Source organism: Protopterus annectens, chromosome 6.part1 (assembly GCF_019279795.1).
Source record: "Protopterus annectens isolate FY-2018-M chromosome 6.part1, PAN1.0, whole genome shotgun sequence".
NCBI classification, from domain to species: Eukaryota; Metazoa; Chordata; order Ceratodontiformes; family Protopteridae; genus Protopterus; species Protopterus annectens.
In genome coordinates, this window is record NC_056738.1 from 172881978 (window position 1) to 172907227 (window position 25250).

Consider the following 25250-nt stretch of genomic DNA (forward strand, 5'->3'; position numbering starts at 1 on the left):
AGCCCTGCAACAGCTGGGATGAGATTACTGATCACCAGACAAACTCTTTCCTGCTTCTCAGGAACCAACTTGCTATTCATGCTGTTGCTGAGTTTCTGGTGAGAGAAGTATCAAAGCAGCATTGATCTATGGTATGATCACAGTTATTCTCACTAGTGCTAATATACAATTATCTGCCATGGGATAGGTAAGACCAATTAGAAAATGTTAATTCAAGCACCAAAAGGGAATTGGATAAGCTTAAAATGTTCTCCAAGTGAACCTATGTTGTGGTAATAAATAGTTATAAAAAATTGCCCTTTTTAGTTCACTAAGAACCCCTCTCACCCTCCACCCCCTCCAATCTTCAACAGCTTCTGGTGCCCATGTGTCTGCCTCTAGGTTGACAGACATTGTAGATGCCTACTCCCCTGTCACAAGAAGGGTTACCCCCAGGGCTGTCATAACAACTCTGATTTACGGAACCAAAGTTTCTTCCCAGCCCTCTGATTCCTAGAGAAGGTTCTTTGCAGAGTGGAGAAACTGATTCCCACTGCAGATATAGTCTTACCATTTTGACGACTCCTAGTTAACAAGTCTTCTACTTTTGGTCCAAATAGAGTGGAGACATCAAACGGGTCAGTGACAAAGGACATCTTAAAGCTTTCCACAAAACCATTGAGATGTATCTACACATACCGATGTATAGGGAAGTCAGTATTTGCTGCTTTAGTCATGCCTGTGTTAGAAAGTAGTCACATGGCTATTTTGGAAGCAGACTGTAGGGTGGAAAGGTAGGAATGTAGGGTGAAAAGGTAGGAATGCAGGGTCTTCTGTAGGTTATGCAAGAGAGGCTTGGAAAGCTCTTTAGTCAGATCTCTGAAATCTGCTGACATGGGCTAAATAATTTCAGTGCTCTTAAGTGTGAAAGTCACTGAAGTACATGTCCATTTTCCAGACCAGTCCATAGACCTAGACTCCCTCTTAGGAGGATGGGGTTAGAAACTTTCTTCAGACAGTTCCTTTTCAGTGGCTGTTGCTACAACCCTCATATCCACCAGTGGACCTTTTCTCCAATGTTTTCTTTCCTTTAGTACTACCAATAGGGGGACCAGGGAAGTAACAGCCAGGCAATTGTTATGGCTAGGCTTGTATAGGCCCAAGGGCCAATAGCCTAGTACCAACCTATGAACCTATGAATATCCTATCAGCTTTTTTCGGAAATTATTTCCACAATGTCAGGGGCTTTTCATGCCAGTTGAGCCATAAAGTCAATGAGTGGGTCAACTGGTGGCACTACTCAAGACTATGCTAAGTCAGAACCAAAGGCTTCCATGAACACACTCATCGGGTGAAGGATTATCAGTGGCTCATCCCCCTCTGTGTTTCATCAAGTCAGGGATGTCACTGAAGGTAATGTCTTCTTGGAGGTGGAGGTCTAGGGGGTGCTTTGCCTTCACCCAAGTCTATATCTTCAATGAAAGACTCTGGAAAAGATTTTATGTGCGTCTAATCTGCACTTCAGTTTATGAACTGGTTCCAGTGAAAGATCAGAAGGTTCCAAATCAAAATGGGAGCTAATGCAACATGCAGCCTAAGAAGCCTCTGGTACCAACTGTCCCTGTCTGACATGCTCATGGGAAGTAGAAGCCAATTTCTGACAGGCTTCAGATAGAACCAAACTGACTGCAAGTAACTTTTCCCCTGGAATTAATAGGACCTTTCAAAAGGCCAAGATCACCATCAGCTGCATAGGCGTCTTCCTACTCTCAGACAGAAGAGATACCTCAGAGCAGATAGGTCATGACCCTGAAGCTGAGCTATCGAGTGCTGAGAATCAAAAGGGAAGGGATGACTTTGACAACTTCAGGGTGGATCCATCTCCTTGAACCCTGGCCCCAATAGTTTGGCTCAGATCCTCTTCCAGCTCCAAATATATCACCGCTGAAAGATGAAGGGAAGTTGTCGGAATCAAAGTAACTGACTGTTGGCTCCATCAAAGGCACTCTGGGGACAGATCAGATCCAAGACAGTTGGGTCCAAAGGGTGGACTAGGACCAGAGAAGGAAGAAGAGGGGTAGCTGGGGCAAGACTCTGTAGATTTCCAGGTGATGGTACCAAGAGAACCCCGAGCTGGATCTGCATTCCAAGAACTTCCTCATAATCCTGTTGACACCTTGTTTAGTTACGTTTCTGGATGGCCATGTAGAAGAAGCCACCGAAGGTAGTCCTGAATATCTCCACTCCTGGAGGATGAGTAAGTGTAGCCTCGGACTCACTGGGTCCAGACAAAACTGGTATTGAGAAGGTGAGGGATGGATTCAAGAAACTGTTGCCTCCGACCATCGAGGATTTTCAGACCCTGCCTGGACAGCAACGATGGATCTGGAGAACACTTCCCTGACCTTTCTGAATCCAAATTTTCTTTCTCTTTTCTTTCTCTGTATTTAAGCCTCATATCCTTGTTGGCTGGAGAAGAAGCCATGGAAGACGAATCAGGAATTGCAAACCCTGTCTGCGGAGGGAGAAGTCCCTTGACTACGAGTTTATCCTTCTTGGTCGGGAGAACCCTAGAGCTAAATGGTGCACAAACTTGACGCTGGGTAAAGATGGGCAGTAACTAAACAAAAACACAGCATTTTGTGGATCCTGAGGGAGACGTTTATGTTCACACTTGGAACACTTTAAATTTTTGGTTGTCTGACATATTGTCAACTATCACTACTATCTTAGCAATAACTAACATACAACTACAGGTATTATATATCAAAAACTAAGAGTATTTTTATATATATATATATATATATATATATATATATATATATACACACACACACATATACATATATATACATACATATATACATATATATATATACATATATATATATATATATATATATATATATATATATATATGTATATATATATATATATATATATATATATATATATACATATATACACACACACACACAGAGACAGATAGCATATTATTCTAAAAACATATAAAATACTGCTTGAAAGCCTATAAGATGAAAACAAACAACACTTCACAAAATGTAATACCTATAAATCCTGTCTATTCTACAAACCAAATCTAAATTTAATCCAAATTCTAATCTTAGCTCTGGCACTACACCTAAGAAAAATATCTTGTTAGAGGTAGGAGTATACTATTAATGAAAATATCAAAAGAAAAAAATACTCTGATACAACAAGCCCTGACAGACAGGACTGAATTCTTCAGGTGGTAAATGAGATCTGAAGTACAAAAGGTAAATGAGGGAATTATGGGTAATGGAGGAGAGAGATGGCTAGAAAGGTGCTTGGTGTGACATCTGGAAAGAGGAAGGAGGACAAGGAGACCTAGTGGTGGAATGAAGAAGTACAGGAGAGTATACAGAGAAAGAGGTTGGTGAAGAAGTGGGATTGTCAAAGAGATGAAGAAAGTAGACAAGAGTATAAGGAGATGAGGTGCATGGCAAAGAGAGAGGTGGCGAAGGATAAGGCGTATGACGAGTTGTATAAAAGGTTGGACACTAAGGAGGGAGAAAAGGACCTGTACCGATTGGCTAGACAGAGGGAGCGAGCTAGTAAAGATGTGCAGCAGGTAAGGGTGATAAAGGATAATGAGGGAAACGTACTCACAAGCGAGGAGAGTGTGTCGAGCAGATGGAAAGAGTACTTTGAGGGGCTGATGAATCAAGAGAATGAGAGGGAGAGAAGGTTGGATGATGTGCGGATAGTGAATCATGAATTGCAGTGGATTAGCAAGGAGGAATTAAGGACAGCTATGAAGAAGATTTAGAACGGAAAGGCTGTTGGTCCAGATGACATACCTGTGGAAATATGGAGGTGTTTAGGTGAAATGGCAGTGGAGTTTTTAACTAGATTGTTTAATGAAATCTTGGAAAGTGAGAGGATGCCTGAGGAATGGAGAAAAGGTGTTTTGGTACCGATTTTTAAGAATAAGGGTATGTGCAGAGCTGTAGTAACTACACAGGGATTAAATTGATCAGTCACAGCAGGAAGTTATGGGAAAGAGTAGTGGAAGCTAGGTTAAGAAGGGAGGTGATGATTAGTGATCAGCAGTATGGTTTCATGCCAGGAAAGAGCACTACAGATGCAATGTATGCTTTGAGAGTGTTGATGGAGAAGTACAGATAAGGTCAGAAGGAGTTGCACTGTGTCTTTGTGGATTTAGAGAAAGCATATGACAGAGTGCCTAGAGAGGAGTTGTGGTATTGTATGAGGAAGTCGGGGGTGTCAGGGAAGTATGTAAGAGTGGTACAGGATATGTACGAGGGCAGTGTGACAGTGGTGAGGTCTGCGGTGGGAGTGACGGATGCGTTTAAGGTGGAGGTGGGATTACATCAAGGATCAGCTCTGAGCCCTTTCTTATTTGTAATGGTGATGGACAGGTTGACAGACGAGATCAGACAGGAGCCCCGTGGACTGTGATGTTTGCAGATGACATTGTGATCTGTAGTGAGAGTAGGGAACAGGTGGAAGAGACCCTGGAGAGGTGGAGATATGCTCTATAGAGAAGAGGAATGAAGGTCAGCAGGACTAAGACAGAATATATGTGTGTGAATGAGAGGGAGGATAGAGGAATGGTGAGGATGCAGGGAGTAGAGGTGGCGAAGGTGGATGAGTTTAAATACTTGGGATCAACAGTTCAGAGTAATGGCGAGTGTGGAAGAGAGGTTAAGAAGAGAGTACAGGCAGGATGGAGTGGGTGGAGAAGAGTGTCAGGAGTGATTTGTGACAGATGAGTACCAGTAAGAGTGAAAGGGAAGGTCTACAAGAGGATACTGAGACCAGCTATGTTATATGGGATGGAGACAGTGGCATTGACAAAAAGGCAGGAGTCAGAGCTTGACGTGGCAGAGTTGAACATGTTAAGATTTGCACTGGGTGTGACGAGGATGGACAGGATTAGGAATAGGTTCACAGGTTCATAACTAGGCTATCTGCCCTAAGGCATTTATAAGCCTAGCCCAAAGTTTTGTGGCTTACGCCACCCCTTATATGAAAAAATACTGTACCCATTAGTTTGTTGTGCCTCTGTCCAGCAGTGACACAGAGATGATTCCCGGGGTAAACCTATGATCTCCCATCCACAGGTCAAGATTTCTCTTGAACAGAGCCAGCGAGGTGCTCTGCCTCACATGGACCGGGATTTTATTCCACAGCATAGGGAGTCTCTGAGTGATAAATCTATCCCTCCAGCATGTCCTATTTATATCCGTGCTAAGGTTTAAGTCGCTCGCTCTAGTGGTTTTGGTGGATTTGGATTTTTGAGGTGGAGCATGTCCATTAATTCCGGGTTGGACATGGCCTTGTATGTCAGGCACATGTCACCTCTGAGCAGACGGTATGCGACTGAATAGAGCTGGAGTTTCTTCAATCTGGCAGCATATGACAGATTTTGGAGTCCCTTTATCCTTTTGGTGAGGAACTTTTGGGGTCTCTCCAATTGCTGCAGATGTCGGGTGAGATACATCCCGAATGGGGCATTGTACTCGATCATTGGTCTGATAAGTGAAGAGTACAGGGGAACAATGACCTCACTAGATCTGGATGTGAATCCTTCATGATCAGGTGGGCAATGTAGAAGGTCTTTCTAACCACTTTAGCAACGTGAGTGTCAAAAGAAAGGCCACTGTCAACCTGGGTCCCCAGGTCCCTGATAACCTCTTCTGTGCTTAGTGGATTGCCACCTATATGGTAGCTTGGGGTTACCTTGTTTTTCCCGAAGGGTATGACTATACATTTTTTGGCATTTAACTTCAGGCCATGGCTCTGGCATCAGCTATCTGTTTCCGTGAGTCCCTTCTGAAGGATATCCGTGTCCGATGCACTTTCCACTGCAAACTTTGTCAGCCAAAGTCCTCCCATGCTGGCCTGTACTTCTGAGAAGTAGATGCCGAACAATAGGGGGCCAAGGACCGAGCCCTGTGGGACACCACTTGTGACCGGCTTGGAGTCTGACATAGCGCCAGCAACTCTAACCCTGTGGGCTCTGTCCTTAAGCCAGTTTGCAACCCATCTTGTGACATATGGGTTTACATTTAAGCTGGTAAGTTTTTCTACAATACCAGAGTGGGGTATTGTGTAGAAAGCCTTTGCAAGGTCAAGGTAGGCTGTATAGACTGCCTTTCCCTCATCAATGGCCTTGGTGACTGTTTCGAAGAAGTCAACCAAGTTCAAAAGGCATGATCTGCCCTTGATGAAGCCAAACTGGGTCGGGTCCAATGTCTGCAAGTCCCCTATATCTTTGTTTATGAGCTCCATTATGATCCTCTCCATAGCTTTGCAGACTAGACTTGTCAAGCTTATGGGGCGGTAATTACCAGGGTCCGTAGAGGCACCGCCTTTGTGGAGTGGGACCACAGTTGCCGTACGCCACTCCTTGGGCACGTATCCTGTGGTAAGGCTGAGATTAAACAGCTTGCCTTATGTGCGGGTTTAATTCCTCATTTAGCTCATGTAGCACACAGCCGGGGACACCATCCGGTCCCATTGATGCTGTGTTTTTAGCTTTAGAGAGAGCAGCTTTCACCTGCACATTTGAGATGTCTGGGAGGCTACACTCCGCTGGGATAGTCATCTCTCCTTTAGGGGGAGGAGAGGGGGGTGAAGTTTGCACTGAACCTGACTGCCAGTATGTTGGCAATGTCTGTGGGTTCAGTGATTTTTGTATCATTTTGGACTAATTCTGAGCATATCTGGGAGTTTCCACCCAGGTTCCTAACATAGCTGAAAAAGGCCCTATGATTGCCCTTTGAATCCATGGCAATTTTTCTCTCAAAATTGGCCTTAGTTGATTTTATGAGTGCTCGTATTTTTTTACTAATAATGATCAGGGGTGACTTCCCTTTTATGGATTTTGTTCTATCATGTAATAGCTTTCTCCTCTTATTGTAAAGTTTGTTAATGGCTGGGGTCCACCAGACTGGACGTTTGCCCTTTGTGGAAAGAGTCTTGGTTTTATTTGGGATTGCCTGATCCATGCAGTCCTGGAGGTGTCCATAGAAGGCATTTGTAAGGTCTTCCGCAGCTTGGGTTGTGGTTTCCACTGGCTCAGGGGCCTTGAAGGATACCACACCAGTCTTGAGTAGTGTGAAGTTTGCTTTAGAGAAGTTCTTCACTGTGGTCTTTTTTGTTTGAGGTGGGGGCGGGATGTGGATTTCCAGTGAGATTAGTTTATGCTCAGATCTCACCAATGAGGGATATACTTCCGGTGTGGAGCATTTTGTCCCCATGTTTGTGATAATGAGATCTAGTATATTTTCTCCTCTCGTGGGAACAGTGACTAGCTGTTCCATGGCATTTATGAACTCCAGGAACCGTTGGGCTAGAAAGTTAGGGCTTGAGTAATGTTCCCAGTCTATATTCGGGTAGTTGAAGTCACCCAATATGATGGCGTTTGGAGATACATTTATACCCTCCAGTGTCTTCAGGAAGGGTGTGTGGGGTTCCTGAGTTTGAGAGGGTGGCCTGTAGCATGCTACAATTTGTAGAGCAGTTTTGCCTATGGTTAGTTGCACCTGGATGGTTTCCGAAGCTTCGTGCGTTGCCACCAACCTGGAGGTGTGGGTATCCTTTATGAATACGGATACACCCCCTCATTTTGTGGTGTGGTCCGGGTTTTGGGGCCGGAACGCATGATATGAGGTAAAACCTAATAGTGCCGGGGTGCTCTCAGGAGCCTTGAACCAGGTTTCAGTTACAGCACAGACATCAATGTTCTCCATACTGACAAGGGCCTTGAGTGCGTGCATTTTGAGATTTAGACTTCTGGCATTGAGCAGCATTACCCTCAGTTTCTTCCCATTTTTGTTTTCTAGGGTGGTAGGTTTAGAATTTGAGCCTTGCCTAAAAAAGGCACTATGGGGGTGGCAAGAGCCGTAGCCAATATCCGGAATCCCAGGGGTGACAGGTGCAAGCCGTCCCTTGCGAAGCAGCGTGGCTTGTCAAGCATGTCATCCCAGGCAGACAGACACTGGATCCCCTTTGAATGACACCAGACATTAAACCAATTGTTAAAGCTGATCATCTTGTCTCTATATTGTGGCATCATTCTTGGTGAAGGAAGGATACTGCTCAGGGTCAGGGTCATACCTGCCTGGGCTATATAATCAGAGAGCTCCTCTACGTCTCTTTTCATGTAGTCCAGGGAGGTACGTCTCAGGTCGTTCACACCAGCATGGACAATGACTGTGTCATATTTGTACTTGCCGTGGAGTGACCAGTGCTTGTGTTATGTGGCGGATTCTAGCGCCCGATAGGCAGCTTACTGTGACCCTCTCCTTGTTCAGCCTGGTGAGTGGGACGCCAGTGTGTCTGACTATGGAGTCACCTATGACAAGTATGTTTGGTGTTGTATTTGGCCTTAAGGGCTGTGACTGCTTTGCACACTGATTTTGTGGTTTATGTGTTGCTTGTGGGGTGTCTTGAGGTAGCAGTTGTTTGGGTGTCTGCTTTGGAGGCCTCTGCTGTTTAGGTAAATTTTTACTCAGAGCCTCCGAGTATGTCTTTGTGTGTTTATGTGTTTGATTCAGTGGTGTGGTAGCATTATGTGAGGCTGGTTTTGTGGTGTGTGTAGTTGCCTTCTCCTCCTGTCTGGTCTTGCCAGTCCTGAGTTGAGAGAGCTCAGCCTCCAGTTTGGCTAAATAGCTGCATCTCTCGCAAGTATTTGTGTTATGTGGGAGGAGGAGAGGGTTGTCTGTGTACATGAGGCAGTTATAACATTGCCTCAAGATTCCCAGATTCACCAGCTGGACCGGAGAGGAGATTGACAACTGACCTTTGGACATGCTAGAATAATATTGGGAATTCCTTAATAATTGAAAACAAGGGCCAGTGGGGAGTGAGGGTGTAGTGCTTTTAATTTTTAGTGCGGACTTATATAATTGCTTTAGTGTGCAAGTGCCAGGTAACTTGAGTGCAATGTGTTACAAGTAACTAAATGCAAAAACGACAAACAGTAACTTTCTTTCAAGTGAAACAAGGAAATAAGTACAGTAAGCAATGCAGATATCACTAGTGATCCACAGAAGAGCTGAGAAGCCGCGTATTAGGTGGAATTAGCGTTCCAGGGAAATAACAAGCAAACAACAAGCATATAAACAAAGCTAGATTTAGCAGGCCTGGATCTAGTCTATGCTACAGCAAACAAGGTGTACCAATTTCAGTAAGATACAGTTCAAATATTCAGGCACTATAAACCTTTAACCAGAAATTCCCAGCTCAGAAGGGCAGAGTCCAGCCTCTTCTCCCACAAGAGTGCAGACCACGAACCTTCTTAATGTAAAATAACTGGCCTGAAGCCCAAGTGCTTAAACCAGAACTAATACACTTGGACACTGGGCTCTCAATCAGCAGTTCCCAACTTAGAAGGATGAAAGCTACCTGTCCTGCCACCACAGTGCTTGCCACAAACCGTCCTAATGTAAAACAACTGGTCTGAAGCCTAAGTGCTTAATCCAAAAGACTTAGAATGATAGCTACACTTTAATCAAGTTACAACCAAGCAGTGATAAATACAATTGAATACTTTAGAGAATGTCTGGATTAGTGCTCAAGTTACACAAACAAAGCTATATCCAGCAGGCCCGAATCCAGTCTATGCCACAGCAAACAAGGCACACCAACTTCAGTAAGAAGCAGTTCAGATATGCATGCACTATAAACCTTTAAACAGAAATTCCCAGCTCAGAAGGGCAGAGTCCGGCGTCTCCTCCCACAAGAGTGCAGACCACGAACCCTCTTAATGTAAAATAACTGGCCTGAAAGCCCAAGTGCTTAAACCAGAATTAATACACTTTTAGAATAACAGACAGTGAGCCCTCAATCAGCAGTTCTCAACCTAGAAGGATGTAAGCTACCTGTTCTGCCACAACAGTGCAGACCACAAACCCTCTCAGTGCAAAACAACTGGTCCGAAGCCCAAGTGTTTAAACCAAAAGGCTTAGAATTAGTTACACCAAGCAGTAATAAATACAACTGAGTATTTTTAAGATGATGCAAAAGTAAAATGAAGTAGGTAGAAACACAAGTACAGTAAAAGCAGATTAAATTTTTTTTTTAGAGGCAAGATTACGTTGGTTTGGACATGTGCTGAGGAGGGATGCAGAGTATATTGGGAAAAAGATGCTAAGAATGAAGCTGCCAGGTAACAGGAAAAGAGGAAGGTCTAAGATAAGGTTTATGAATGTGGTGAGAGAGGACATGCAGGTGGTTGGTGTGACAGAGCAAGATGCAGAGGACAGGAAGAAATGGAAACAGTTGACCTGCTGTGGTGACCCCTGACGGGAGCCGAAAGGAGAAGAAGAAGAAGGAGGAGTCAGAGCTCTGCTCAGATTGACTCTGACCACCCATAGCTGAATCAGACAAAAACAGACAACACTGGATCGACTACTTCTGCAGATTTTGTGGACTCTTATTTTAAACACCTCAACATCTACCTGATTTTGTTCCCCCCTGTGAATTACTAGAAACTATCTCCTGTGCTACAGGTGCAACTTGAACTGCTTTCTGCTGAATGGCAGTAAGGTTCTTCCCAGCTAAAGCTTTTTTTCTTCCTTTCTGGTCGATTTTCAATTACTTTTTCCATATATCTTTGTTAGCTTCCAGGCAGTGTCAATATTAGGAGGTAGTAGACTTTTACCCACATTGACAACTTTTTCTGGCTTCTGTAAGAATTTCTTGTTTTTCCCAGTGGGAGAGTTCTAATCAACATGTTGCTCAGTCAGAAGCCATCTTAGAAGTCCCAAGTAGCTCAACAGACTTGGTATAAGCTAAAGTGAAGATTCTAGTCCTTGCGAGGCACTCAAAACAGCAACTTTGTTCCATTCTGTAATAAGGATTAGGATTCCTTGTTATTTGGTCTTCTGGTTTTCTTCAAGGCATTTAATATTTGTGGGGGGATGAATTACCGCAAAATTTAAAATGTTTTTTTTCATGTTGATAGATTGATTCAGAGTCTAGAAAGTGAGATGCAGCATCTTGTCTTGTTATTGTCAGAAATGGCTCAAAAATAGCCAATATCCATAGAAGTCAAGTGGTAAAAGTCACTACCAGAGAAAAACACGGTTGCAAAACTATGTGGCAAATTGCTGCACCTCCGAAATACCTCCTGAAAAGCATGTCACTCCATTTTCCACTTGTGGGTTAAAATCACCTTCCTGCTAACTAAATCACACATCTGGTTCTGTAAACCACATATACTGTGAATAGCAGAAAGCTGTGTAGTAAAGCTTTATTCTAAGCATGAAGTTTCTCTTTGTAAAGTTGGAAACATCTGGTTCCTTTGAGTTTATCTACAACACTACTTCCTGCACTGATCTGTAAATGCTCTGGCGAGAAGCAGCTTGAGACTCTGCCAAAGTCCAGTTAACTGCTTCAGTACCTTACAAAATTATATGAAGCCTTTAGTAAGACCAGCTGCAATGGCCTGACAGAATGTAGAAATGGCTCCACAATAATAATTTGAAGAACCTATTATAAGATGTTGGACTTTTTATGAAGATTATTTCAATGTAAAGGATTTTTACTTTTGCCTGACACAGGAGTTCTTAATTTAGATATTTGGAAACAGGAATTTGAGGATTGGTTTCAAACACCCCAAATGTACAATCCTCATGTGCAGCTTTGCATGAGGTATTTTTAAAAGATAATTGTTAAGAATATCTGTCAAGACTGTTTGAATCTTTGTCTATTTGTCCTGCAAATAAAAACCGCCATGTGGAAAGGTTATTTACATTTGTCTGTCATAGCAGTTCTTAATTTGCATATTTGTAAACAAGAATTACCATTTCTGGAAACTGTGGATTAGTTCCAAACACTCATGAGGTGTCAAAGCACAATCCCCATGTGAAGCTTTGCAAGAGGTACTTTTAATAACTAGTCATTGAGAACACCTGTCAGGACTTGTTTGAGCCTCTGTCCATTTGACCTGAAAAGGTCTTTGAGATGAAAAATTAGATGTCTTCCATGATCCCTCACTTATGAATGGCCCTAAAATGTTATTAAAGTTGCAGGAAACAGGAAAGACTTCTAATTTTCCATCCCAAAGAATGCATCACAAAAAAACGACTAATTTATATCTTTGTGTTTGTGTGTACGTGTCTAAAATTTATCTTGAAGTGATAAGGCCTTGTTTTTCCTTATTATTCCATGCATACATCATCACTATAAATCTTATGTCATGCGTCACTACTACATTTAACAGAAACTTAAATCCATTATGCAACTTTGATCTGAAACATACATGCCTTCTTCCCAAGACAGGAAACACCACAGCATTGTAAGACAGTTCGGTGTATGCTCTGCAATCTTATCCAACTTGGCAACATTTTTAAAATTGTAAACAGCAATCTAATTCACACACTGTGAAATGCCCCTGATCTGGTCCAAAACACAACCCTGATCCAAAATCATACATGCTAAATAACAATGTTGCTACACGTGAAGCAGTGAATATGTATAGTTTCTACCACACTTACTACTCATGAGCCTTTTATCAGAAAACAAAGTTGCTACATTAATAATTTTACCATTTTGATTGAGAATGATCTGTATTTTGGAAAAAAATCCCATCCATAAATACAATATACTTTATACATCTTAATAATCTTTTTAGTGATGGTGTTTAAGAACCTTAACAGAATGAGCATTTAAAATGTCTTGAGAAGTATCATAAAGCTGATGTGTTATCCAGTATGAATCTGGGATCCTCATCCTTTTCTACAATTTTAATTAGGAAATTAAGGATCCCATGCAAGATGAATGAGACATTCACTCATAAAAACTTAACTGGTACAAGGGAGATGACTGCAAGGGGAAAGTCTTAATGTACAGAGTCCAGGAACTGATGGAATACTTCTGGCACATGTAAGTTTCCTTCTTTTCACTGGTAAGGACTGGGGAAGAACTCATCTTTAGACTGCGTGTGTCCTGCCAGTAACCACCCTCAGACTCTACCAACCTTTTCAAGGAAGGCTAAGCCTTTAAGTCCCAGAAAGAGTTTTAGGGAACACATCCATTGTCTAGGCTATGTATGAAGGTAGAAAGGGAATTGCACTGCTTGACATGCAAAGAGAGTCTATCAAACAGCAAGCAAAGGAACTGGGTGATGAATCTCTCTATACATTTCAAATTCCAAATCCGGAATAAATAAAACTATCTCTTGTTCGACATTCAGCCATACTGCATAACACACTGGGAAAAAGGAAGTCTCAGATAATAAAATCCCAGACGGCATGTAAAACAAGACACTGTTCTCCCTTAAGAGTGAATCTCACACTGAGTAACAGGGAGAATGACTCCAGCCTTTCATAACAGCTAAGACTCTTGAGGTCAGAGATTCTGCTTGTTAGGAACCTCTGATATCTTTTGAGTTTTAAGTCAAGCGTGATATATGCCAAAGGGTGCATTAAATTCCATAATGGGTTAAACCAGGGCAGAGAACAGGGGTACACCAACTTCCTTGGTTTTGAAAGTAAGACCCTTGGTGATTAATGTGATATATACAGAAAGATTTTCTATATGGTTGCAAGCCAATATGCTGGTGATGTCATTAGGATGTAAACATAATGTGCCATTACAATATATTCTGAGCAGTAATATGAATTATTCCTTAGTTTTCTAACATAGCTGAAGAAGTATGTATGATTTTCCTTAGCCTCAGAAGCAAACTTGTTTTCATGGAAGGTTTTGTATGTCTTAAAAGCTGCCTTCAGTTTCTGGGTGAGGCATTTTAAATTTTCATTGTGCTGAGAGGTTCTGGCCTTAGAGGGTGGCCCACGCAGCCAACAGTAGTTTTTAATAACCACACTTAAAATATTAAATTTCTGCCCTCTCAACTAATCTCCTCTGCCACTAACTTTACCACAACTTATTGGTTGACAAGAAGCTACTAAGTGAATATAACAATTTTTTTGGCTTAAAAGAATCAGTTCAAGTGGTGAAGTAATTGATAACCTAGGAAAAATTTTAATTTCAAAGACTGAAATTATACTACTGCTTTCTACAGGCAATCAAAACAAACAAAAGGGAATGAGGGTCCCAGAATTTTGTTTCTGAATGTAAAAACGGTAGCGAAAGAAATAAGGGCAACAGTGTTACCTGCAAAATATTTAACTTTGGCCATTAAAAATATAGCTTCAAGTAGACCTGGTACTATCTTCACCATAGTTTCTAATACTGAAGTGCAGTGTCTGAGAAGTCCAGATGATGCATGTCCTGAAGATGGAGACTGAAAATAAACAAGTCAACAAACAAGTAAATAAAGAAACAAAATACATAGGATATTACGCCATACAAAATATTAAACATCCTTACAAAACAAGAAATAAAAAACATGTTATTAAGTACATTGAGATTCATCTTTCCATAAAATGTGCATGCAATAAACGAGGCAACCTAACATCTACAGTAATTAAATGCACTATGTTGTTCTAACCATGAAACCACTGTTCTGTCTTTAGCAAGCCAATCTCATTGTGCTTTAGTCAAGACAGGCAGAACTTTGTGTGTGTGTGTGTGTGTGTGTGTGTGTGTAAATATATATAGAGACCCCCTTCAGAAGGTCAAAAGTTCAAAAGACTGAAAATCAAAATATCTAAAACTCAAAATATCGAAAATGGAATTTGCCCCATCTCCGTGTTGTGCAGTCTTAGAGTTGGTGTATATATAATTAGCAGGGGGTGTAGGGGGGCAGCCCCACACATGAGGGGTCCAGGTGGGCTTGCCCCCTGCATTAAAAATATTTTGAGTTTTAGATATTTTGATTTTCAGTCTTTTGAACTTTTGATGTTCTGATAGACCCATATATATATATATATATATATATATATATGTATGTATGGATTCACTTTAGAAGCTCGAAATACTAAAATATCGAAATTCAGTATTTCGAGCCCATAAAGTGAAATCCTGAAAAGAGCGAAAGCACGAAATTCAAAACCTCGAATACTGGAGGTTTTGAATTACCACTTCTGGTGTATTGCTGTGGTTATGGATTCAGGTAAGTGTGTAGGTGTTAAGGGTTTTGGGTAGGGGCTGTGGTGTGTGTTAATGTGTTTTGTTGCTGTGATGTGTGTGTGGGAGGAGAATGTAGCTTGTGTGGTGGTGTTTTGTGTGTCTTTATATGTAGTGCGACCTCGGAGTTAGAATATTTAAGTAGGAGGGGGTGGGTGGGGCACAGCCCCCCCTGCTTGTATGTAGTAAAGAGCTTGTGTTTGGGTGTGGGGAGGAAGGTGTGTGTGTGTGTGGAGTAGACGTGCTAATTCAAAATCTCTGGTGTGCGAGATTTTGAATTTCACGCTTCTGAGTTTTCGTTGTTTTAAGGTTTCGCCTTTATAGCCTTGAAATACTGAATTTCGATATTTCAGTATTTCGAGGATATAAAGTGAATCCATATATATATATATATATATATATATATATATATATATATATATATATATATATGTATATGTATATAGGTGTGCGTGTGTATGTGTGTGTGTATATATATATATATATATATATATATATATATATATTATACACACACACACACACATACGTCTGTATAAATATACATGTGTGTGTGCATATGTATGTGAATAACTCCAATAAAAACTCAGCCAACCTAGAGTTTTCATTGTCGTGGAGATTCACGGGATATATGGAAATAACCCCTTGAAGACTTATAGCGTTTCAGCTACACAGCTTCTGAATGCCCATGACTTTTTACTTTTTAAATCTTTATGGATACATTCAAGCCAATAAAGCCAAAATCCACTAGATGTGGAGATGTATGTTTTGGCCATTTTAGTGACCTCAGCAACACAGTATAACCGGATTGTTTGTCTGTATTTTAAAAACACACGGCTTTAAATCAAGCCTGATGTCCAAAAACAAAATAAGGTGCCAGCAAAATATCCCAACTAACATCCAAAGCAAAGGGTATAAAGGTCACATAGACAAAACATTCAGTAAAAAACTGCAAGAAAAACCCAGCCAACCCACTACATCGACATACACTATACAGAGTACAAATGGTCGACAATCATTAAAAAGAAAGAAAGAAAAAAGTTTTATGCAAATGGGCAAGTCCCTTGCACCCCCACTCCCCCTACTAATTATATATGTCAAATCTAAGATCTCAAAACAGTGAAGAAGGCAAAATCTCACTTCCTATAGCGTCAAGATCCCCCACAGCAAATGCCGACATCCTGCAATGAATCAGCAGTTCAAGAAAACAAACTTTCCTCCTAAATATTCCATGTACCAAACATATGAAGGAACACACCAAACTTGTATATCACTCGCACATGATTATTCATCAAATGTAAATCAGCCTAACAATGAAAAAACATAATGGACTAAGACCAAATAAAATTATTTATCACTTTCATCCACAATTCATACAGGATTTCTTCAGAATACCAAATATGTTTTAAGACAAACTTTTTACATCATTTATTAAATCATATGATAAATCAACTGACACTGCAATTTCAAAAACTGATGAAAATGTTATGCATCAAAATTATTATATGCACAATAATCATTAAAAATTTCAACAAATATATACATTTTTTATCTCTTATTTTAGTCTATTTTTGTGTAAATTTAGCTTTGATATACAGAAACTGATGCAATGTGCATCAGTGTTTCTGTATGCCATTTTTCAAATCTTATTCATATATATGATTCACCTTCAATTAAAGTAATGAAAGTTTGAACTGCAAAAGATCAGACCAAACACATCAAGCAACCAAAATACCAAAAGTGAACAGATTGAAAAAGGAACACAATTTCCTCTTCTGATTTGTTAAATGCACCACTAACTCTAGCCATATGTTGTTGGACATGCTACACCTCATCCTATCCCTAACTTCAGCCCTACACCGTACCTTACAGAAAGTACAGTTGTATACACTTATCATAAATGTAGATGTTCGAGCGCATTCACTGTTGCAGTCATCACACTTGGGTTATCTGCCTGCAGGTAAGCCCTCAGTTGGCTTGAATACCAGAGTCTTGGGATTTCTGCGTCGGATGCGGTCGCTTCTTCCATGACGTCAGGTCGTCAGGGGTATAAAACAGGCAGCCGATGCAATTACATCAGTTTTTCTTACCCAGATATCAGGAGCTCCCCAAATAGGAAGCTAGTATATGGTGTGGAACACCACCAGTAAAAAGTAAATACCCCTGCCATAAAAAATGGCCATATAGAGGACAGGTAGAAAAGATAGAGAAAAACAGGGGGCTGGAGGGAGGGAAACCAGGACTGCAACAGTGAATACACTCGAACAACTACATGTATGGTAAGTGTACACAGCAGTCATCACACTTGGGTTGATTCCCAAAGTTGAGGAAGGGTGGAGGCATTCAAGAGGAGTTAGGGCTAGTTAACAGGCCTTGTAAGACTGCTGTAGCAAATCCAGCTCTGGATTTAGAAAAAATAGGCAGGTGGTAATGCTTGGTGAAGGTGTGTACAGAACTCCAGGTTGCAGCTTCCAGAATGTCCCTGGTAGGAACTCCCCTGAGAAATGCTGTAGAGGTGGAAGTAGCCCTAGTGGAATGTGTTCTGATCCCCTGTGGGGTAGGTTTTCCATGGTGCTTGTAGCAGAAGTGGATGCAGTGTGCTATCCATTTGGAAATGGTTTGCTTTGAAATGGCTTTGCCCTCTGCCCCTGTAGTAAAGCTGACTAGCAGTTGGACAGATTTTCTGAAAGGTTTAGTCCTGTCAAGGTAGAACCTGAGCTGTCTTGTACAAATCCAAGGAGTGCAGGATCCTCTCCCCTTTATTTTGAGGATTAGAGAAGGTGGTTGGCAAATGGATGGCTTGGTTTAGAGCCACACTGGAGACCACCTTAGGCATAAAGTATGGGTTAGTCCTGAGGGAAACCCTGTCAGCATGGAAAATAATTAAGGGCTCCACAGCCATTAGTGCCTGTAACTCAGACACTCTTCTAGCTGAGGTTATGGCTAAAAGCAAGGCTGTTTTCCAAGAAAGGAATTTTAATTCTGTGAAGCTGCAGGTTCAGGGGGGGGGGGGGGGGGCGTGTGCTTTTCCAGTACAAAGTTAAGGTCCCAGACAGGGATGGGTGCTCTCCTAAGGGGCCTTAAGCTGTTAGCCCCTCTCAGAAACTGTTTGATGACAGGGTGAGAGAATAGAGGTGGCTCGGTATTATAATGAGCTGAGATGGCAGAGGCATGAATCTTAATGGAAGAGAAGCATAGGCATCTGTGGAGTAGCTCTGCTAGGTAATCAAGGATTTGAGGTAAAGAGGGCACAACTGTGTCCTTTCCTTGAGACGGACTCCAAGAGCAATATCTTTTCCACTTTTCAGCATAGGGTTTTCTAGTACTAGGCCTTCTGGCCTCAAGAATGACGTCCAGCACCCGCTTGCTGAGGGTTGCTAGTGGAGTGTTCAGGGGATAAGCCAGGCTGCAAGGTTTAGGGTTTGGAGCTGTGGATGCAAAATATGTTCCTCCTGCTGAAACGGCAGGGAAAGTGTCTGATGAAGGTGTCAGGGTGTCACTGTTGTCAGACTGCGCAAGAGTGGGTAACAGTGATAGCATGGCCATTCTGGGGCAATAAGAAATGCTCTTGGGCTGTCCTGTCTGATCTTGAGTAGTACCTTTGAGAGGAGAGGCAGAGGAGGAAAGGCATAAATTGGGGGGTTTTCCCATTTGAAGGATAAAGCATTCACCTTCCAGGCCCTGCTGTGAGGGTTCCTGGTGCAAAATTTGCTCAACTGGTTGTTCTCAGGGAATGCAAAGAGGCCCACCTCCAGTGTCATCCACCTCTGGATTAGAAGGTTGAATGTGTTGGTCTCTAATTTCCACTCATGCGGGTCCAGGAGATTTCTGCTTAAGTCGTCTACCAGTGAATTCTGTTTGCATGGCAGGAACTGAGCTTGCAGTTGCATTTGGTTGCTCAAGACTGTGTTCCACAGGGCCATGGCTTAACCTGCAGAGTGGGTAAGAATGGGTCCCCCCCCGCTTGTTTATGTACCACATAACTGTGGTGTTGTCCATCAGCAGCTGTCCTGGAAGGATTAGTTATTTGAAGCCTGTCAGAGCATACTCTACAGCTAACATCTCTTTTTGATTGATGTGCAAGAGAATTTGCCCTGCGCTCCACTTTCCCTGAATGCATTTGCCTGCCATGTGAGCCCCCCATGCATAGTCTGATGCATCTGTAGTCAGGGTTTGGGCGGCAAGGGTTTGAGTGAAAGGCAGTCCCTTGTTGTGTTTGCATTCTTCTGCCCACCAAATAAACTCTGCCTTAGACAAGGGATGATCGTAATGACTATTTCTAGGTCCTGAGAATGTTGGCAGCAAAGACTTTTTAAGTACCATTGAAGTTTCCTCATATGCAGTCTTGCATATGGAATTAGCAGAATGCATGAGGCCATGAACCCTAGGGCTTGCTGTATTTTCCTTGCAGATAGCTGGGTTTTGGTGGCCATGTGTTTGAAGTAGTTGTTCAAATAGATCTGTTCTGGAGTGAGAAAGGCCATCTGGGAAGTTGTGTTCAAGCTTGCTCCCAGGAATACAATTGTTTGACTGGGCACCAGTTGTGATTTCTTTTCATTGATGGTGTACCCCAATGAAGACAGGAGTCTTTTTTACAAATGCCAGGTGTTGAAGTAGTAATTCCTGACTGTCCACCTGAATCAGGCAATCATCCAAGTATGGGTAAAATTTGGATATTTCTCTGCCTGCAGTACGCAATGGCTGGAGCCAGACACTTTGTGAATACTCTGGGTGAAGTAGATAAGCCAAAGGGAAGTGCAGAGAACTGATAGCGCATAGAGCCTGCCTTGAAGTGGAGATATCTCCTGCAAGACTCCCTTACGGGGATGTGCAGACAGGCTTCTTTTAAGTCTAAGGTGACTAGCCAGGCATCCTTGGCTAGCATAGGGAGAAGCTGTTGCAGGGTTAGCATTTTGAATTTTGGGACCACCAGAAAGGTATTGAGAATTGATAGATCCAGGATTGGGTGCCAAGAGCCTTCTTTTCTGGGCACCAGGAACATTCTGGAGTAGAAACCCTGTCCCCTTTGTTCTACTGGAACAGGTTGGATGGCCTTGATATTGAGCAGGGAATGTACTTCCTTTTGAGCCTTTGCCCACTGGTTTGGAGGAAGGTCTGGAAACCCTCTTGGGGTTGGGTAGGGAAGTAGAATGTGTACCCCTGGGATACAATGTTTAGAACCCATCGATCCTAAGTAATGGACATCCAGTTTTTGGCATGAAGGGCAAGTTTTCCTCCTAGGGGAGCAAGTAGATGGGCAGGGCTGGGAAGGATAATTGACAAGTCATTGTGAACTTTTACCATAAGGGGGTGCCTTGCCACTCCCTGTTTTTGAGGTGGGAGTACTCTATTGTTTAAATCTGTATATACCCTGAGACTGTAGTCTTGGTGGCCTGGTTCCCCTGGGTTTGGACTGAGAAGACCTAGAAGGGGCTGGAAAGGACCAGTTTTTTGTAGGCCAATGCCAACTGTATCTAGGTGGCTGCACTTGTAAGAATTCTTTAACAGTTTGCATAGATTTAGCTTTTTCTTCCATCTTTTAATAACCTCTTCTGCTTTGGTGCCAAACAAACGGTCTTGATTTAAAGGAGCATCTAGTAATTTTGATTTGACATGGTCTGGCAAGGTTTGTTCCTTCAGCCAAGCATGCCTTCTCAGTACAGATCCAGTGACTGCAGCCCTGCAAGATGCTTCTATGGCAGCAAAGCCACACTACAAAGTATGCTTACTAACTTGGTTTGTAGAATGCATTAACTCTTGTACAGTTTTATTTTCTGCACAATCTGGAAGTAACACCATTTTTTGTTTAATTTGTTCCATAATACGTTGCTGGTACTTCAACATATGAAACTGGCAATTCAATGCCCTGATGGCAAGAGTTGCAGAGGTATATACCTTCTTACCCCATCTGTCTAAAGCTCTGGAATCCCTGTCTGAAGGAGTAGAGTTTTTGGCTGTAGTAGGATTAATACCTTTAGGCCCCTGGGAAATGGTCTCTGGATCCGCAGTAGGATTCTTACAGAAATTTGTGAGAATCAGGTACTCTGTAGTACCTGTCAGGTTTTCTAGGGGCTGGTGTCTGGAGTAAGACTGGATTCCATAAAGACATCATCTACAACATCCAGGACAGGGGGTATAGCTAGGGGCCTGTGCTGAGGCAACTCTAAAAATTCTCGGAGTCTCTTTTTGGACTGAGGATAATCCTGGCATTCCCAGCAGAAATGCGCTCTTAAAGTATGCAAGGTTTCACCAAAAGAAAAGTCCTCTGAAGGGGAGGCAGAGGAAATGGATTCCTCTGCATCTGAATCCTCAAAGGTACATAAGGGTATGTCCTGGCTTCCTCTAATTAGGGTGATAAGGTCTTCAGCCATTCTAAGCATTTGTTTTTGAGGCATGGGAGCTTGAGAATACGCTTTGGTCATCAGTTTTCTAGGTGTTGTGCGTACTCTGGGCCAGAGAAACTTGGTAGTTTTAGCTAAAAATGAAGTTGCCGGTTTAATGCGAATACCGGTAGATCAGAATACATCCTCAGAAGCCGGTGCCTGCACAGCGACTCCGGACCCATCCAAAGTAGAGACATCCGCAGGTTCCATAGTCGAAGAAGCTTCTTGCAGCATAACAGACTCTGAATGGGTCTCAGCAGAGGCCTGCGAATCTGTAGAAGTGGGCATCAGGGGCTGCAAAGGCGCCTCACTGAGTACTGGCGGACTGGCGACTAGCTAAACGAAAGCATCGTCGGCAGTTTTGACATATGCAGTCTGTCTCTGTTTTTACCTTTGCGCTTTTTCGCTAAAGTAATATATTTCACCTCAGAAAAGATTTGTTGAAAGGAGCTGTGCCAGAAACCATGATCCTCTTACAAGGTTTGGACTAGAAATGGAAATTCTGGCTTGAAGGTGTTTTATACCATATGAATTAAAAGTGAATGGTAGCATTGCTTAGCTAAACAACTTACCAAGGACCAGCCTTCTAAAGAGGTTGCATACCTACATGATAAAGGCCACAGTGAAGATATAAAAATGGGAGAAATTACTCTGAACAATAAGGGTGTCAAAATCCGAGAATTTGTGGATGGCTGTTCAAACTGCAAGTTTTACAAAAATCTGGTCATGCTGATGACCAGAGACCCAGACATACAGGATATCCTGAGGACTGGTAGATGAAATGAGTCACTAACAAATTTGCTGTCACAGCCCATGAAACTGTTTTACTTAACACTAGGCAGCTAGTGACCAAACTAAAAGATTTAAGAAGCAGGCAAGACCAACACTGTGAAACAGAAATACAGAGCAGATCTTTTTCTTAAGTTAAGTAACACCAAAGCCAAAACAGAAAGCATTTCACCTTTAAGATAATCAAATGTCAATAAATAACAATAAATAAATAAGATGTCATGATAAAATGTATGCAATAAATGTATTACCGTGATAATCTACTTCTGATGGCAGTGTTCATTTAGCATACTCAAACTAAACAATTGTAACATAACTTACTTGTGTTGGACAAAAGTTGATATATTCCTTAATAACCTCTAACAAAAAGTCAGGATTTAATTTTTCAAGATACTGAACACCAAGAGGAAGGCCATGAAGCGAAGAAAAGTGAGTGTCCACAGCATCACTTAACAGATTAACAATTTCATCTTGTCCTTTTTGCTTCTTTATGGCTAAAATGGCATGTAAATAAGAAAGTTCCTGCAAAAGAGAAAAATGGAAGTAGCTTTGTTTAAAACTTGTTTTTATATCATTTGGTAAACATTTGCAAATATCTAAATGTAGATATAAATTAGGTACTTGAACATAATATCAGTCTTTGATTCATCAGGGCTGGCTTTATGTGAAATGCAGCCCAAAACAAAGGGTTCCATGGCACACTACCTGAACCTACCCCCAATCCTGGTCTCACCTCCATCCACACAACCTATCTTGTCAATACTGCAAAGTATTAACTGCAGAAGAAATAAATGGATTCAACTACAGTGCTGGGGGTTTCTAGATGTTCTTAGATGCATTTTATCACTTTATTTATTTATTTTACATTTGTTTACCGGGAAAGTCCGAATGGGCACAGACAGGTCCTTTTTCAGGGGAGGCCCAGGGAGAAAAGCTCTAGATACATTTTAGACAGTTCTACACAGGTCAAACAATTACAAATCACATATTACACAGTTCAGAGCTTCACAGGTCAAAAAGTACGAATCATCCGGTTATATAGCATAGATATCTATTAACAGTTGGCAAAAGATGACATACAGCAAAAATACAGCGAAAAACATTTGCAAATACTTTCACATATCAGAACACAATGAGGAACTGTAGTAGATAGTTACATATGTCGTAGTTCCAGTATAATACTTCACATAGAAGCTTTGAATGTTATTTGACAAGTATAGTGTTTTTATTATATATCTAGGTAGGTGGTGCAGTTATAGTAAACATGTTTGGTGGACTATTTGCTCTATGGAAATTAGACTGAGATTAGGTTTAGATGGGGGATGAGTAGCTGAACAATGTTTATCCTGGGGAGTCAAAGAAGCATAACAAGGAATCCATATAGTATGCTTTGAGAAGCTTTTTGAATTGCTAGAGGAGCAGATAGAGGTTAGGTGGTAAGGTAAGGAGTTCCAAGCTTTATCTGTGGAATAGCTAAAGGGAGATTTTCCTGCATCATTGTTATGTTTAATGACTTCTAGGCAGTTTTGGGTGCTGGATCTTAAGGTTCTAGTGGTGGAATAAGGTATAATTAAATTTTGTAGAGCTGGAGTTTTAGTTGGTTGGTAGTAAACTTTATGTGTAAATAACAATTGGTTGAATTTCAATAGCTGAGGTAGCTCAAGCCACCCCAGTTGTTTGAGAGCTACACAGTGATGGATCTGGGGTTTCATTAGTGAATCTAGCAATTTTGTTATAGCAGGTTTTTAGCTTGTGTAGGCCAGTTTTGCGGAGGTTAGTAAGTATTGGAGATGTGTAGAGGAGGGTAGACAGCAGATGTGTTCTGGCTATGGTGGCTTTAGTTTGTTTAGTAAGAAAAGTTGTATTGCGATAAAGGAGACTGAGCTTTTTATGAACCTTTTTGATAGTTTGGGCTATATGAATGTCATATTTAAGGTTGCAATCTATTTCTACCCATAAGAGTTTAGTGTGGGAGGTAGGGCTGATTGTTATTTTGTTACTGGATATGATGGTGAAGGTGTTGTATGGAACCCTGAATCTACCTGTGTTGAATAGGAGAAGTTTTGTTTTATTTGGATTCAGGATTAGCTGAGAGTTAGTGAACCAAGTCTCGGCTTGAGAGAAGGACTGTTGAGTCAGGCAGTGTAAGTCATCTAATGTTTGTGCTGCACAAATCAGGGTGGTATCATCAGCATATTGTACTACTGAGGCATTAGGTGTGGAGGATGAGAGCTGGTTGGTAAATAGAGAGAAGAGTAGTGAGCCAAGTATGGAGCCCTGAGGGTTACCTATGGTAACAGACAGAGGAGAGGATAGTTGGCTGTACCATTTCACTGCTTGTTGACGATCTGATAGGTAGCTTTTAAACCATGTTACAGAGTGTGTGGGTGGCTAGTGTGTTAAGGAGACTGTTATGGTTGACCATGTCAAAGGCTTTAGACAGGTCTAGAAAAATGTATAAAACCACCAAAACAAAAAAAGAAAGAGAGAAAAACGACCAGCCAGTGCAAGTCCTTATATGCAACCTGGCTACCGCACTCGCACTTACCCCTCCTAGTTGGCATCTAAGAAAAGTTTCCGAAGCACAGCAAAATACCAAAAAGGAAGGTTCCCAACAGAGCACTTATCTGAAAACCAAACAAGTAAAGAAACGTACATGTACCAATGAACTAATGTAAATCAGGCCAAAGGATGCATGACCTGCAATTGGGCTGGTGATGAGATAGTCTGATGTTCGTGCATATGTCTGCCTATAGATCACAATGCATACAAGCTAAAGTCGTGTGTTGGATGTAGACCCTTGGGCTGGACATCAGCAGATAAAACCCCATATGTTAAGAATACTGCAACAATGATCCCAGGACCTTTAGTGAAATACTAGATTTAAAAGGGTCCTTGTTCTTGTTTTGGTGGCAACTAGAAAACCTTTTCAATTTGTTTATATATGATTTTCTAGTAGCAGGTTTTCTTGCCTCCTTTAATACCTGCTGCACATCCTAAGAAAATAGGTGCCTAAAAGGTATTAAGACTGTTATTATCCAGGCAGTT

General features: G+C 41.7%; 1 protein-coding gene across 1 annotated transcript in view; it reads right to left on the reverse strand.

Annotated features, from left to right (window-relative positions):
• TTC21B (tetratricopeptide repeat domain 21B) overlaps positions 1-25250 on the reverse strand; it is a 3240027-nt gene that overhangs the window by 1946636 nt on the left and 1268141 nt on the right. Inside the window, exons 11-12 of the mRNA XM_044075355.1 lie at positions 22524-22724; positions 14116-14245 (exon numbers count right to left, since the gene is read on the reverse strand). Of these exons, the coding sequence (XP_043931290.1) occupies positions 14116-14245; positions 22524-22724 (331 nt within the window). The remainder of the gene's footprint in view (positions 1-14115; positions 14246-22523; positions 22725-25250) is intronic.